Consider the following 18,202-nt stretch of genomic DNA (forward strand, 5'->3'; position numbering starts at 1 on the left):
GTTGGTAAAGGTGGACGAGTTTAAGTACTTGGGTTCAACAGTTCAGAGTAATGGTGAATGTGGAAGAGAGGTGAGGAAGAGAGTACAGGCAGGGTGGAATGGGTGGAGAAGAGTGTCAGGAGTGATTTGTGACAGACGGGTACCAGTAATAGTGAAAGGGAAGGTCTACAAAAGGGTAGTGAGACCAGCTATGTTATATGGGTTGGAGACAGTGGCATTGACAAAAAGGCATGAGTCAGAGCTGGATGTGGCAGAGTTAAAGATGTTAAGATTTGCACTCGGTGTGACTAAGGTGGATAGGATTAGGAATCAGTATATTAGAGGGTCAGCTCATGTTGGACAGTTTGGAGAGAAAGCAAGAGAGACGAGATTGCGTTGGTTTGGACATGTGCTGAGGAGGGATGATGGGTATATTGGGAAAAAGATGCTAAGGATGGAGCTGTCAGGTAAGATGAAAAGAGGAAGGCCTAAGATAAGGTTTATGGACATGGTGAGAGAGGACATGCAGGCAGTTGGTGTGACAGAGCAAGATGCAGAGGATAGGAAGAAATGGAAAGAGATGATCTGCTGTGGTGACCCCTAACGGGAAAAGCTGAAAGATGATGATGATGATCAAATGTTATGAGTCATTCTTATTGTTTGTAGTATGTTAGAGCATTTCTCCCTGGACATATGCTGAAAAGGGTTTTTTTTAACTACAGGCAGTTGGACAAACCTCGGTAAACAAATGTAAAATAAATGAAATTTGTATTTTCGTAAGGCAAGCTGGCACACATAAACTGTGATGAATGCTTCTGTTAACTAAAAGAAATTAATACAAGTATGTAACCTATTAGTTTTGTTTCTACTTTAATTGTGACAGGGTCAAAGCAGATACTTTTATTCTGTAATGGGGGGGGTGCTGTTTCTGAATGAAATGGGTTGACTGGCCCTGCTGTTTACTGTTGTAATTCTAGCTTTACAAGATTAATGTGTATTTTGCTACAGTCAGCTGTCATACAACACTGTGTCACTATCTTTGAGAACCACTAGCACATTAGGCATTGGCGTGCCTTTGAACTGTAAATAATAAATTAAGATCATAAAGTGAGATTTGCAAATTTCTTTACTTTTCACTTGGCATTGTACAAAATGCAGATTACCTGATACAGTACAATGTATGTTTACTACATCATGTGTACTCATAATAGTTTCAAGCAGTCAAGACCAACCACTTTTTTACTGTTTACAGATGTTTAGGTTTTGTGCTGTTATAGCATAACCTAAACACCTCATTGGCTCTGCAATGTGATTTAGTCTAGTATTTGGTAGAATAATCATCATGTGCAATAGTGATTGAGCAGTTATTTTATGTAAAACGGTAGGCATGATCAGTGTTGTTCCCCCTTTATCAGAACTCTGCCCTGTGAAGTAAAGCCCACCCCTTTCTAATCAGCCCCATTCCATTCAGGTGTCTCCTGCAACCCTCCTTTGATTTGAAGTCACCGGCTGCCACTGTTCTAACAAGTTTCAATATCTCTCATGAATTCCTATGATGCTGTGGACATCTTTAATAGATGGACATGAGCTTTATTCTATTCCTTTTATGTTTTGTTGATGTGGCAATTTCATTATATGGGACTAGTTTTAAACGTCTTGATATACTTATGTCAGACTGGCACAGATGCCCTGCTACATTTATTCAAAAGGAAGTAAAATTAAAAGTAGTAGGTTCTAAGTTTGCTGTGTAGCTTATACCATGAGATTATCAATAAGATCAATAAATGGAAAGGATTTGGTTTTGGAGAAATTCCTGAATGTAGAGGAGTTATTGGGGACTACAAAGAAAGTCTTCAGTCAGAAAGCACATTGTTGTGATGGTAAGATTTGACGAGAGAGGTGGTAAGAAGTTGTGTTGGTATTAGTGTAAAGAGTTGTAAGTTAAGATCAAAAAGATTAAAACCTCTAGTATTCGGCGGGCAGTTTGATCAAGCATATTAGCATGAAGAAAGTCTCAGAATCTCTGGGCATACTTTTGTTGGCATCATGTGGTTGCCAGTTTATGGGTCGCTAATTAAAGTCATCCTTTTAGAAAGGTATTTTATGAATGATTGTCTTTCCTTACTGGTTATGAATCATTGTCTTTTCTGACTGGTTAAGGTTTTCTGCATACTTTGAAAGGGTTATGGCCAGGATTCTATAATTGAAATGATGTGAAAAATCCACTTACTCCAGTATTAAATCTCACAATCATGTTGCTATCTTTATGAAAGGGTGAACCAGAAAGAACTACTTAACACACCTGAAGCCCCCTACAGAACGTAGTATAATATAGCCGTGGATACATGAAGAAAATGTCTTTGTGAGGTTAATAACTGCATTTATACTTGTCTGTCTTGAGATCCTTTCCTCTCATTCTCATAATAAATATTTTTATAAGCGTATATAATTTCTTGGAGGTCCCTTCCCTTCTGTCTGTTTCCCCCGTTTCTTTTTCACTGTATGGGAGCAGAAATCCACATTTTCAGGTCATGAATTCTACAAAACAAAAATTATGCAAACTCTGATTTGTAAAAGTCCACACAAGTAGCTTCTTGGGATGACAGCACTGTATTCTTGAATGAGCTAAATAACTTCTTCAGCAGGTTTGACATGGATATTAAACTCCCTGTCAGTAAGGATGAAGCAGTGTTTCACCTAAACACAAAGAAGGACTGTGCATCAGAACTGGCATTGGTGCTCATGGACATTTTCAACACTTTGCTGCAACTAGCCAGTGTACCAAGGTTCTTTAAGAAGATGGCCATCATCCCATTACCCAATAAATTACAGCCAACAAGTCTAACTGACTACATACCAGTTGCTCTGACTTTGACAGTGATGAAGTGTTTCAAAAGGCTTATTAAAAATTACATAACCTCCAGAATATCAGCAACTGTGGACACACTGCAGTTTGCATATAGGCCGAACCACTGCACATTAGATGCCATATCTCTCGCATTCCATGAAACCTTGACCCACTTGAAAGGCAAGAACTGCTATTCCAGAATCCTACTCATTGACTTCAGTTCTGTCTTCAACACTGTCATCCCTCAGCTTCTAGTAAAGAAACTAGTAGAGGAGGGCATCAACACCCCATTATGTAATTGGCTCCTTAGTTTCCTCATGGACAGGCCTTAAAAGGTTTGTATGAGTGACAACAGTTCCGGAAGCATAACTCTGAACATGAGGGTACCACAGAGATGTGTCGAGTCCTTCATTTTTCACCTTGCTGACATACGACTGCGTGGCCGACAGGAGTTCAATAAAATCATCAAATTCACAGATGATATCGTGATCATAGATCTAATCAGAAACAGAGAGGAAACAGCCTACAGAAGTGAGGTGGAGCATCTGATGGGCTGGTGAGATAGCAACAATTTAGTGTTGAATGTCAGCAAAACCAAAGAACTGATTGTGGATTTCAGAAGGTGTCAGGAAGAATATAAACTTCTACAGGTAAAAAGGGTGTCAGTGGAGAAGGTCAAGAGCATGAAATTTCTGGGAATACACATCTCAGAGAAATTGCCCTGGTTGCAGCATATTAATTACACTGTCAAAAAAGCACAGCAACGGTTGTACTTCTTAAGGAAACTGAGAAAAGCAAAGTTATTGCAGTCCATCCTCCAAGCATTCAATAGGGGCACCATCGAGAGCAATCCTAACCTACAACATCATAGTCTGATATGGGAGCTGTAATGCCTCCAACCGTAGAGCCCTCAGGCAAGTTGTAAGGACAGCAGAGAAAATCATTGGTTCTTCACGTATACTGTTGGAAGACTTGCATGAGACTTGCTCCATAGGAACAACCAGAAAGATAACAAATGACCTTACCCATTCCGTAAATGGCATGTTCTGCTGCCTAGGCTCTGGTATATGATATTGAAGCATGCACTACAAGACTTCCAGGCTAAACAACAAATGTTCCCCATTATCCATTAAGCTGTTAAATTCTGTGGAAAGGTGAAATAGAATTAAGACAACTCCTTCACCCTCCCATCACCTAGGAATGTATATATCTGCCTGATCAAGAATAGTAATTTCACTAATTTTGCACAGTCCGTACAAGTGCAATATAGGTAGTCAATGTCCATACTAAATGTGTAATTCTAACTGTCTGTTCCTACTTGTACCCTAAGAGAAATCCAAGAGAGTACAATATACACTGTGCAATATCTATATATTGTTCTATGTATATTTTTATATCTTGCTTTTTTTGTAATGTCAAATTACTTTTTGCTAAAATATTATGCCGTACGTATGCCTTTGCACTGGAAATGAAGCAACGCAATTTTGTTTACTTACAGTGTGGTGTGGATTGAATCACAATAAAGTTTACTTTGACTTTTGACTTTGACAAATAAGCTTTAAATAGCAGTAAATTTTCATGTTCAAATGTTTGGTGCTCTTGTTTTATTTTTCAAATTATGAAGTCTACAAACATTAATCAATGTAGTGTAAATGTGTGAAAATCCTGTAAAAACTTTCTGTAACCAAAACATATTTAGACATTTGAATTAAAGTCTGTGTTTTGTTAGTTACTGTAAAGCATCCTGTATGCTGTAGATTGTTTAAATGTGTTCAAGTAATATCAGGGCATGAGGATTAGTGACAACACAAAAGCACTAAACTCTGACCAAATAGTATTATTCTACTTAGGATAGATTTACCCACCCATGTTAATGCAGGCATTGTTTTTGTGCTCACTAGTTACAGAATAACTCTATTACCACCGATCACAACAGACATGAGTGCTAGAGTTATTGTCTTTCTTCTCTTTCTTGGACCCTTTCATTGTCTTGTGCAATAAATTTATAAATAAATACATGGGAAATTTTGAAAAACTAGATTGGATGGAATATTTGGATGAAAGCTCTTATCCACAATAAAACTCATTGTGTGTGATAACAAAGTGAACATTGGTTTACTTTTAAGCTAAAACCTAGCACTACTTTTGAACCTGTTGATGGTGTATTTTTTCTGCATTCTCAGAATTTTTTCTTTTAAATATTTCATGGGCCATTAGCCAAGCTCAGCCTCAAAACTTGCATTTAATAATAAGCTCTAGAATTGATTATCATGTAATGATTCATTTTGCTGATTGTAACCAGGACTTTAGCCATTTCCAGATATGTATCGTGCAGAATCTGATGAAAGACAATGGGCTGATGCATAAAAAAAAAATATATATATATATATAGATATATATATATATATATATATATATATATATATATATATATATATAAATATTCTCTGTTAGCTGCTGTCAGATATAAATACTGTTAAGGATTGTAAACTTGAATAGAAGGAGCCCTATAACTACACCAGATTCAGGTTTCTTCTATTGCACAAATGCTGAGGCCTTCAAGGGTAAGAAAGGCCTCAAGTTCAGAAATGTCATGTTTAGAGTCCTGGTACTCTGCAGTCCTTGCTTGGTATTTTCCAGTTTGGAACTCCACTACTGGAATTTCCATCAGGTGAACTCTACCTAAAGAGGCTTCTCAAGATTAGCTTTAAGCCTTCACTGTCAATCTGCTGATATCTTCCCCTCTGACACAGTGCTGTTGTATCATTGCCTACATCCGATATTGTTTGCACAAGACTAGAATATAGTTCTGGCAACACTATAGATTTATGCTGCTCATTTTAACATTGACCTGTCTCTGCAGATATTATGAGGTGATGGTTGCATACTTGGCATCTCTTTCTCCTGCTCCATCCAGTTTGTATCTGAATTAAAAGCTCCTGCAAGCAATGTTGAATTTGCAGCAGGTCCAACATTTTAAAGTAAGCTCTAAGTTATGCTTTATTACTCTTGTCATTTCTGAGTGCAAAATGATGCTTCAGATGTACATATATTACTGAGGTGCATTCCAATTTTTTAAATTCATTTAAAAGTAAAAATAACAGCCTTATACATTAAGGTATGCTTATATAAAGCATTAGACATACATTTACATTTAATGTCACTTAAATGTTCTCAAATATGTTTTTTAAAAGGTCTTGATCTTGTGCATTCATAAAAGGGATTGCACAAACAAAACATGAGATAAATAATATTAAATGTACTGCAAGTAATCAAATGTCTTAAATAGTATTGTTTTATAAAATGTAAAGTTGGAAAGTACTTAGTACTAAATCGTTTAGGACAAAACCTACAATGCCCACATGGAATGCAACCACATTACCTTATTACCCTATGAAGTTCCCTGAATCGAAATAACATTGACTGGAACTTGGCTCTTGTTATCTAAAATGCGCCCTAACGTTTTGCTCTCATGATAAGAGAATACACAGTGGTTGGGTGAAAGATCATGTAAATCCTTATTAGTATACGACATGTCTCAGTGTTTGATGATAATAACATTCATAAATGACTCTGCATTGTTATCAAATGTGGCAACAAAGGGATCTTGCATTTTGATCTGGCAGAATACTGTTTATGTTGTAACGAGATGTTCCTGTCCTGAGGATCAGTTTATGAGTATGCCTTATTAATAGCACATTTTGTGTAACCCCTGACTAATACATTTGCTAGGAGAAACAGTTTAATGAACTCTTGTGTTAAGGAAAGGAGTGAGGGTAGATTTATGATTATATTTTCAAACTCCTGGATCAATTATATTTTATTCCTGCAACACAATATAAAACTAAACAGTGAGACAGCAACACTCAAAACCCTTAAACACATTATTTATTTGTTTATTTATACATTTGTTAGCCCTTTAAGTACAGTGGTCCAAAAACACTTTGCAGGGATTAACTGGGTATAAAAGTGTACAAAAAAGCAATAATCTTGCATAATAATTTAAACTAATGTTACAGTAAACACATACAACAACATAAAGTAATAAAGGTCGTGCACTGTCAGGCTAAACTAAAACCATATATAGATAAAGAAAAGTGCAATATCAGTTGAAAATGAAGCAATTCCTAGATTCACACTAATATTTAAAAAAAGATTAGGAAGGAGCAAAAGAGTAACAAATGTTTCAGAAGAGAAAAAGGTTGAACAAAAACAAATACTAAGTTGTTAAACTGTTATTAGTTTAACATAAGGGCAGGGGGAGATCATGTAGGTATTGTATGCAAGAGGACTACAAGAAAATCTAAACTTATTAGTGAGAATAAGGAAAGCTGCACAATGTCTGATGCACAAAAGCCCAATGTATCTAATTATTCTATGGTATATCCTGGTGACTAGGACTACTTGTTTAACCATGATCATCAAACAGTGGTCTTAGCAGACTTCCTGGTACGACTCTTCAATGATTTCCAGCACTCAGGAGAAAATCTGGAGAATGACTTGGTGGCTACTGCAAGAGTATAAGGTGGAGTAATAAGAAGGTCACCATCTGCATTCTTCAGAGTGTACGTTGGGCTTCTATAGCGGGGTCTATATCATTTAATCAAAACTCACATTGTCAAACCTCTCTTAGTCAAAACATTTTAATCAAACTCTCAAATCAGTGAATGGACTTTTCATTGAAGTTTTCCCGATGGCATAACAGCGACTGGCCACCATATTGAATTTACCCTTTTCCCACTGTAGTGCAATCTCAGAGTTGGTTTATTTAGTTGGGGGGTGGGTACACAGCACCACACATTGGGGCTGTGGGGGGTGAAGCCACCCACCTGGATAGGTTTTACATTCTTTTTGTTTTTTTCCAAGGTTGCTAGGGTGGCCTATCGTTGGTTTGCCCTGGCAATCAGCTTGATGAAAAGTCCATTCACTGATTTGTGTGTTCAGTTAAAAGGTGTTTGAAGAAGAGAGGTTTGACAATGTGAGTTTCAATTAAATGATATAGACCCTCTATACTGTAGGAGCTATTTAAGTGGTGGGCAGTGATAATTATTTAGTAGTTAATAGCTTAGGGCATTCAGAAGGAAAGAAGCTTTTCCCTCAATGGGAAGGCAGTTGCATTTGTTTATTGTGAGACAACAATGTTTATTGAAAAACGTTAATATATTTAAATATTAATATTTTAGCGTCTGCCCTTTAAGGATATGTGTGTTCTGACAGGAAGCTCTGTCAAATACTTAGAGGTAGCATTTTACCTGTGCAGTAGTATATTTAATGCACTGGTTTGTCTGGTCTACTTTATTAAAAGGTGGGATATTTTATAAGCTACTTTAAGCCATACGAATACCTTTAGTGACAGGATTACATCATGTGGTAGAAAAGGCAGTGAATGATTAAGCATTAAGCCAATATATTTTTGCTAAGTTACAAATGGTAGCAGTTGCAGGTCAGGGTCCATAATCTGTGTTGCTGATGCTAGTATTACATAATCTCAAATAATATTCTTCATTTTTTGTTACACATCCAGTTCCAAACATGATTAAATTCATTTTGCAAAAATTTAACAATTTCATTTTGTGATGATGATGATGATGATGATGGTGGTGGTGGTGGTGATGATGATGGTGATGATAATGAGGATCATGATGATCATGATGATCATGATGATGATGATGATCATGATGATCATGATGATGATGATGATGATGATGATGATGATCATGATGATGATGATGATATTCTATTGATTATAATGTCATCAACATAAAAAATGATGCCTAAGTTGTTTAGTTCACAAGGGAAATCCTTAAAAAATAAGTAGGAAAGTAGGGGACCTAGGTATGATCTTAGATCATGCCATCAAAATCTGACAGCTGTTATATTAATATTTTGGTCACATAAGGGCAAAACAGTAATTAATAGAAAGGCTGGAGGTTGAAAATGCCTTAGCAAAGAAATGAAAGGATAGCAGAAACAACTTTTACATATGCGTTGGGGATAAAAGAAAGCAGTTACACACACTCTGTATTTTGAAGAGCAAGACATATATTTACATTACTCTCTAAGGCTTTACAATTTTCCATCCATATGGTGTTAATAAGTTTATGGGTATTTACTAAGTTTGCCATTTAGCAAACCATTGAGTAGCCTAACCTGAGCAGGGGACTGACTGATTAGATGACTTGCTCAAGATCAAACATTAGGCAAATGATGGCTGAGGGAGTCATATCCTGGACAAAGGAGCAGTCCATTATGAGCTAATAGCCTTACTTCTTGGCACTTTCAGACTATTCAGATCCAGAATAATCTAGATGAAGTTAATCAAATAAAAAAGAAATCAGTTGCTCAGACTCATTAGTTGTGCACCTGAGCATTATATATTTATGTTAAAACAATCATTATGACCAAAGGGGGGATAATGTCAAGTATCCCTATTAATCTGTGAGATCCCAAAACCAAATACTAAATTGTACCTACCTCTGCATCTCTCTTGGGTACCAGTGAAGCTGGCCACTCCTGACAAACTCTTAAATCCAGGTTTGCACGTGCAACTATAACTTCCATTGGTGTTGTGACATTCTGCATTGCTTGGGCACGTATTATTGCCACTACATTCATCAACATCTGAAATGATAGTATAAATATAAACATTCAAGATATTCTGTAGAATGCAGGGTTTACTATTCAAAGACCATTTCTTGCCATGGTATTTTATGACAGTGTCAGTTCTTGTTATGATAATTTGACAGAGGAATGAAAATCTGGCAAAGAAAATCAGTTAAATACAGGCATACTGCTGTATGGGTTTAGGCTCCAGACTCATGTTCTGTCCATAATATCCATACATATTGTATATGATCATGTCCACCATATGTATGTGGTGAGCCATGTTCACAATCAGAATTTAAGCCCGATACATAAACATAATATCATCATACTTTTACACAACAAACACAGAGGCCTAAACTTCAGTTGTTGCAGTTTGGCAGTACATACTGAGTTTTTCTCGTCATTTACGTTGCGTTATCTGTCTGTTATTTAACAGCATATATGGTTAAAAAAAATCTTTTGGTTTGTTCCTCAGCAGGGTGTAGTTCATGATTGTTATTTCAGTATTTTTTCTTTACATGTGTCATATATTACACTATAAATGGTTTAGAACTATGTGTGGTTCCAAGCATATAATATTAAAAATAATAAATATCACCTATTTTAGAATACAGTAAAATGTCACCATATTTAATTCAGACCTTGCAACTGTCCCTATTTTGGAGAAACATTCATAATTTCAAGCCTGATTAACATTTTCACAGAATGTCCCTATTTTTGGAGGTATGCCCCTATTTCTAAGCTTGATTAACCCTTTTGCACAATTTTCTGACCCTCCCTTCATCAGATGTAATATCTGAAAATGTCTAGTACACAGAAAACCACATTACATGACCAAGATACTAGTGGTAACAATAATTTAACAAAAGAGGACACATATTAATCTCCCTTTTTATGAAGCAAAAATAAATGACATTGTAAGGTAGAATTTTGAAATATACTTTTGAAGTCTGCAGATTTTAAACTGTCTCTGATAATGTGAGTATATTTTCCATCATTTTAGTCACATTGACTTTTAAACTTGTTTCTGACTAGTATCCCATATACCTAATTAAAGTGGGAAGATCTGTATATTTTAACTTCAAATTTGATACTTATATGATGTCTAGATTTTTAGCGGGAAGTTCCTACTTTTCAAGGATCTGGCACAATAATTTTGTGGTGCCTTCTTTGCAGGAAAAACTTCTTGATCATATAAATATCGCATGAGGGATCACTTACGTGTAATCAACTGAAAATTTCTAAACGATGCAATTTGCAAGCATACTGTACAACATGAGAATGCAGGTTTTTTTTTCTTTCAGGCTTTACTAAATGTGTTACCAAGTACCAGTGTTTACTTGATTTGCATTAATTCTTGAATAAAAGGGATTAAATGTGGATAATTCTTAAAGGGGCATCCCCCAGGTTCAATCACTCTTTGTAATACTTTATCCATATTAATATTCTTAGGGATCTTATACTACAGAGTTCACAATTATTTCATATACTTTAATAATCTTTAAATGTTTCTCTGGCTGTTAAAATGAATATTTTTTTATTACATGGAAGGGACTAGTACATATTAATATGGACTATATTGGATAAAATTAACTGCATTTAAAGTTCTTTATAGAAATGTTTTTGTGTCTATAATGTGTTAATGTATAGCACTGTGCTGATTGTTTCATTAGTGCCACCTGTCAAATTTCCAGTGGCCACTGTTAACTTCAGTGCAAGGTTGGGCAGCAGAAAGAAACTGAAGCAGTAAGGTTTACTAAAATGGGATGCTGCTATATTATGACAGGTATATGGTTCTTTAACTGTGATCAAACAGCAACTGGTGTAAGTCTGTTTCATCCACAGTTTGCTGAATACACACTGACTATATTCACGGCATTCAATATCTACACCATAGATAACTGATTGTGAGCAAACGGTCACAATAATATATCTGAACTAATTTTATCAGACTCACATTATCCATGTCACATACGATAAATGACTATTTAACTTTATTCAAATGGAAGCAAGGATCAGAAAGATTCATCCACAAACTTCTCCCTTGCCAACTAATTACAACTTCTTTTTAGTCTTGTATAACTCAGATGCCTGATTACATGAATGAATAAATACATAAATAATGGCCCAATGAATGTACCTCAGCTTGTTGCTGACAAAAGCATGTGTTGCAGCCAACTGGCACCCACCGCCATAGACAAGGACATCCAAAAACAAATCATTTACATTCACTTTAAAAAACTTACACTCCTTAGATGTCTGATTTTAGTCAAATGAATGAACTTATAAATACTAACCACAATAATATATTTAAGCTTCTTTCTGTCAAATGCAGAAAGTGTACCTATAACAACCCCCCAACACCAAAACACACACACACACACACACACACACACACACACACACACACACACACACACACGCACACACATGCACACACACACACACACACACACACACACACACCCACACACACACACACACACACACACACACACACACACACACACACACACACACACACACACACACACACACACACACACACACACACACACACATACACACACACAGATGCACCTACCAAGTACAGCCACTTATTTACTATGTACATCAGGTGTCTGAGTGTGATCAAATGAATGAAAAAAATGGATAAATAATAAAAATATTAATATACTTCAGCTTGCTACTATCACACACAAAGTAACCCATTAAACACACACACCACACACACACACACACACACACACACACACACACACACACACACACACACACACACAGATTTGCGTACCAATTACAGCCACTGATGACTGTGTACACTTGAGATTCCTGATTGTCATCAAATGAATGCATGAATACATAAAGAATAGCCTCAATGCTCTATAATCCATTGCAACCACCTTGCACACACACACACACACACACACACACACACACACACACACACACACACACACACACACACACACACACACACATTTTTCCTAGAACTCACAACCACTGACTGTATACATCGGGTATCTGTTTGTGATCCAACAAGTAAGTACATAAGTAACCATAGTGATATATTTCTACTTGCTCCTGTCAGAGGCCTACACTGCAGTGCATTACAAACAACCACATATATATGACTACTGATTATACCTGCTTTATTAACTGTATACACCTCAATTTTGTGACTGTGATAAAATGAATGAATGAATAAATGCATTCATCCATTTGTTCATTCCTAAGATTTGACCCAGTTATTTAGGATTTGTGAACTTCTGCATACAGTGCCTACCTTTGTCCATTGCACTAGAAAAGTCCTTCTATTTTGCACAGCCAACAAGATTATGTCTACATTTAGCAATGTCATTAACCTCTTTAATCAGTCTTTAATATATCAGTCATTGAGTATAATACCACCTTTTGCTTGAGTTTGTCAAGACACATACAAGTGGAATGCCCCAGAATATCTCACTGAAAGGATACAATGCCTAAGCAAAATGTCCCTAATGGACTTAATGAAAGCACTGTCACTATACCTGACATCCTACAGACTCCTAAGAGATTACCTGTGTCTGGCATTCAAGGCATTCTATGACTCATTATTGATTGGTTTTACTGCACATCAGCCAGTCAAATAGCATGGGCTAGGGATATAAATCTTTTTTGCAACATCAACAGAATGGTTTAGAGGGACAGGTTTATCTCATACACAATACTGCTGCCCTAAAACACACTATCCGTACATGTAAAACAAAGCTCATCCCTGTCCATATTCAAGTGCAACCAGGATCTGTGGATGGGAAACAGAAAAGTCAACCCAGGATTACTCCTGTACTACTAATGGAAAGCAGCAACTCCTAAATGCTATGCATAAGGTGCTCAAATTATTTATATGGTATGACCCCAGTTATTATCACTAGGGGTAATATATAATTATTGGACATGGGATGGGTAAAGCCAAAATAACACCTACTGGGATAAGTTAATTCAAGCACCAAAAGAGCAAATGACAAGGCTTAAAATGACCCACAGTGGCTAGCATAATACTTTCTTATGAGCCTACGAATAAATGAATAAATAAAAAAATAAATACATAAACAATCACCTTCATGCAAGTAATAGAACTGCAGCAAGCCAAACACAGGTACAAACATACACACACACAAACACACACACACACACACACACACACACACACACACACACACACACACGCACTCACGCACACACGCACACACACACACTCTTTTAACTCACATTATTAACTATTAAAAGATGCATACCATCCTACAGAATGGAAATGGCCATCAACAGCAGGCAGCTAGACAGGATCACTGTCAAATTGTACAGTACTCTCACAAAAGGAAATATTGCCAGACCAGCTATCTGGAAGATTGTAAATAATTGTATGCCATTTCTGAATATTGATATGATTTATTCAGAAGTATGTGCAAAGTACTGAGCTTAAATGTAACCACAACATGCCCTATTGAAATAGAATAGAAATGTACCTGGGCTATTGTGACTGTTTAGATGTATATGTTTTAACAGTAGAAACTAGAAGACAGAGGGTTAACTTGCAAAACGTCAAAAAATAAGTTGAAATTAAATTGTTTTACAATTGTGCTATTAAAGATATCTCTCAGTTTCAGTGCAGTAGCAGGCACAATGTCAAGAGCTAGAAGTTTTTTGTATTGTCCTGGAAGAGAAGTAATTATTAGGTTTAAGATGTAAAAGTGTTTTATTGTTTTATGACTTCCAGGATATGCAAACATCTGACAGATATGTATTTTTTTTCAGAGAGATGCTAAAATTCTGTTAGTTTATGACAAAGGGGGTTAGCTTGGAAACTAAAAGTCAGGTGACAAAAAGTGATGTCATCCAAGCTAACCCAGCAGTAATATTTAATATTAATTAAAGAACTGTCTCAGAGAGAGACTGTGCATTTTGTATTTTGTCTTTGACCTAGAAAGATCCACTCATCGTCACCTTCTGCACTTGCCTTGCTGTAAGTAAGTTTTTAGGGTATAGTAACTCTTTTAGATTTAGATAGGAATATAGTAAGGTATAACTTAGATGTTTTCCTTGTTTATTTGAGACTGTCCTGCAATGTTGTTTTAAATATTTCCTGTGATTTTGAACTCTGAAGTTACTGTATTGGTTTACTGAGTATTCTTTTGTTCTCTTATTATTTATTATTAAATATATTTAAATTTATCTTTGTGGCTGATATTTGTGAGATATATTTAAGCTCATAGCGTACTTGTATCTATATGGTGACACTGTACAGGCCACTCCTAAATAGCATTGCACTTGGTCAGACTAACATTTGGATTAATAGTAACATTACACAGTAGGATTGGACACCCTTTGTTAAGGGCCTTATAGTAGCTGATAATGGTGGCTGGTGACAGCTGGAACTACCTTATACTCTGGGCAGAAAGGGGCATAGCTAGTATACCTATGCCAACTTTTCCCAGGTATGTGTGTGTGTGTTTGTATATAAATCAAACCTCAAAGTGTGAAAGTGTGTGTGTGTGTGTGTGTGTGTGTGTGTGTGTGTGTGTGTGTGTGTGTGTGTGTGTGTGTGTGTGTGTGTGTATGTGTATGTGTGTGTGTATGTCAGCTACTTGGGCAGGGACATAAATCATTGGCTAGACAGAGAGGGGGCTGGAGGTTTTGGCTTGGTCGCTCAGCTGAGATCTCAACCCTATATCTGTGCCAGTTGGGAGTCTTATTGGGGATCTGGTGAAAGAGGAAGAAAACAGCCCCGGACTGACTGTGGTCTTTGTGTGCTCTTCAGGAAAACTGCACTTTACTGTGTATGTACTTGTCATACTCCCATTGTGCATGTCCTCCACTGTTGCCAGGGGTGAGGACTGAGGCTTCTTGATTACTGGGTCAGTGCAGGGGCATCACAAGTACATTATTATTTATTTAAAAAAATATTTAATAAAAATACATGCCTTCCTTGGTCTGAATTAGTCCACCTATGAGCACAGCTTACTTTCACTTTAATCTCAAGCTGCCTCAGGGCCCAGGCACATTGGGATTGTCAGTTTTAAGTGTGTAGTGGGAAGCACTATAGAGAAAAAAGTAACAAATTGTGCTTCAAGGAACAAGGCAAAAGTATTCTTTGTGCATCTTCTGTTTCTTGAGGAGTAATTTTTTTTGTTTTATTAATTTTTTAAACTTTTGTGATCATTTGTGTAACTCTGGAGGGAACATCTTTAATGTTTGTTTCTGCTCAACAGACTTTTTGATTTTTTTTTACGAATAATATAGAATTTAAAACAGGGAAGCTGTTTGCTTTGTTTTGTCAGCATGAATGTTTTTGAATATTTTGTGACCCTTGCTAATACATATATATAGTTATTACAGTATTTTCATTTTCATATAGTCTTCTTTTTTGTCTGACCCTGTGAATAATAACTACATTGTACTTTGTTGTTATGTTTTTTTCCACTTCATGCCATGGTTGTGGACACTGTGTCCATCTATTACAATATTTCCTTACTTTTAATTTTACTGCAAATTCACTATCAACTAGGTGGCTTAAATCTGTCTACATACAAGGAAGACTACATATAGCATGTTTGCATCAGGTATACAGTAGATACCTATAATATGCTTCCTTCATTGTTGATGTTGGTTATAGCTAGCATGCATTTTATTTATTTTATTTTATTTATTTACCAGGAAGGTCTGACTTGGAACAAAGCCAATTTTCAATGGAGACCTGGGGAGAAACACTCCAGACGCATGTCTTTATAATGTGGGAGGAACCTGGAGTACCTGGAGAAAACCGCACAAACACAGGGAGGAAATACAGACTCCGCACAGAAGGTACCCCAGCCGAAAATAAAACCGGAGAACCTCTTGCTGTGAGGTGACAATGCTACCACTGCACCACTGAGTTGTCCTGTGAAATGCATAATTTCATCCTGGTAACATAGCAATTCCTCATTAACAACATATTGTGTTTGACTTAGGGTCACTGAAACCACCTCAAGAACAGATAGATTAGCATTTAGTAAATGTGCTATTATTGACCCATAGAGGTCAGCTTCAACTATGCTTGTGTGGAAATGAGGGTACATTCAGCCTATGTCTGATGTAAACTGACATGTAACAATAATAGATAGTTTTGATGACACAGACTGCAGAAGGACTGCAGTAGAGGGATGGGGCTGGTTGGCAATGTTAATACAGATGAGAGGCTGTACCTTATTTTGGCTAAAAAACATTTTGTTTGATTTATTGAGCAATGATAAAAAACTTAGCAGTTATAGCAGTCTGTACTATATTTTTTCCAATGCTAGCTTGGGCTGTACTAATTGCGGTAAAGTACTTGCAAACATGTGGCTACAGGAGAGAAATCTTCAAACATATAAAGCTGAAAGTACATTAATGCACTTTTGTTTACTTCAGTTTCATCCACACATCCATTAGGCCTGTAACTCAGACAAAATAAATGTAAATGGACTAGTTCAAACTGAAAAATTACAGTACTGCCACAATTTATTATATTTGTTCATTGAAGCGTCAGGAGACAATTTGATGAGAGACGTACGAGTTGCCAGAGTTCGCTTCTTAATAGCAGAATGATATGAGTTACATCTATGACTAATTACTTTCAGTTATATAGCACTCAGAAACAAACAGTAAATTACACCTACCTTCACACTTCTCATGTGCACTGGTGAAATTCACTGCTCCTGTGAGACTCTTAAATCCAGGTTTGCATAAGCAATAGTAACTTCCAATGGTGTTGTGACATAATGCATTGGTAGGGCATGTTTTCTTGTCATTGCATTCATCAGTATCTGAAATGAGAGTGAGATATAAATTTAGGAGGTATTATTTAGAATGCAATGTTTGCTCATTCTTTTAAGATTCTTTCTTTGCATGATATTTTAAGATGTTTATAGATCTGGAACAGAAAATGTAGCAAAGAAAAACAGATAAATCCCCTCAAGCTTCTCCTTGTATTTTTTCAATCCTGACTCATAGTCGGTCCACCTTATCCATAAATATCATGCAAGCTTATATACAAAGGAATGCATGTGGTAGACTATGTACACATTGAGAATTGTAGCATTATTCCATCCATCCATCCATCCATCCATCCATCCATCCATCCATCCATCCATCCATCTCTTTCCAACTCCTTTTTCTTATTTTTGCACATGGGGTTAGGGTATCACATCAACAACGACAATCATCTTGAGTCAACATTTATTCAGCTGGGGGCCAATCCCAGCCACAGTTGTTCTCCCATACCTCAGACATGCACTGCACATACACAGATACACACACACACACACACACACACACACACACACACACACACACACACACACACACACACACACACACACACACACACGCACAAACACAAGCACTTGCACACACACACACACACACACACACACACACACACACACACACACACACACACACACACACAAAGACACAAGCACACATGTACACACACACATGCACACACAGAAACATATGGGCAGTTTAGAGTGTCCAATCCATTTACTACATGTTTTTGGAATGTGGTAGGAAACCTAAGCACCCAGAGAAAATCCACACAAATGTAGGAGGGACATTCAGACTCCACAGAGAAGGCACCACAGCTGAGAATTGAACAGGAAAATGTCTTGCTTACCCTCTGTATCACTGTGCTACCCCATGATTCATGACCTCAAATGCCCCCAATGTTCTACAGCACATTCTGGTAACATAACCTCAGTTTTAACATTCTGA

The 18,202-nt window shown here is 36.7% G+C and overlaps 1 protein-coding gene across 1 annotated transcript in view; it reads right to left on the minus strand.

Annotated features, from left to right (window-relative positions):
• The window catches only part of LOC122810706 (fibrillin-1-like), a 532,858-nt gene that overhangs the window by 449,716 nt on the left and 64,940 nt on the right, over window positions 1–18,202 (minus strand). The window contains exons 15-16 of the mRNA XM_044082270.1: window positions 17,107–17,253; window positions 9,302–9,448 (exon numbers count right to left, since the gene is read on the minus strand). Coding sequence (XP_043938205.1) covers window positions 9,302–9,448; window positions 17,107–17,253 — 294 coding nt within the window. The remainder of the gene's footprint in view (window positions 1–9,301; window positions 9,449–17,106; window positions 17,254–18,202) is intronic.

This window comes from Protopterus annectens, chromosome 9.part0 (genome assembly GCF_019279795.1).
Source record: "Protopterus annectens isolate FY-2018-M chromosome 9.part0, PAN1.0, whole genome shotgun sequence".
Taxonomy (NCBI): Eukaryota; Metazoa; Chordata; order Ceratodontiformes; family Protopteridae; genus Protopterus; species Protopterus annectens.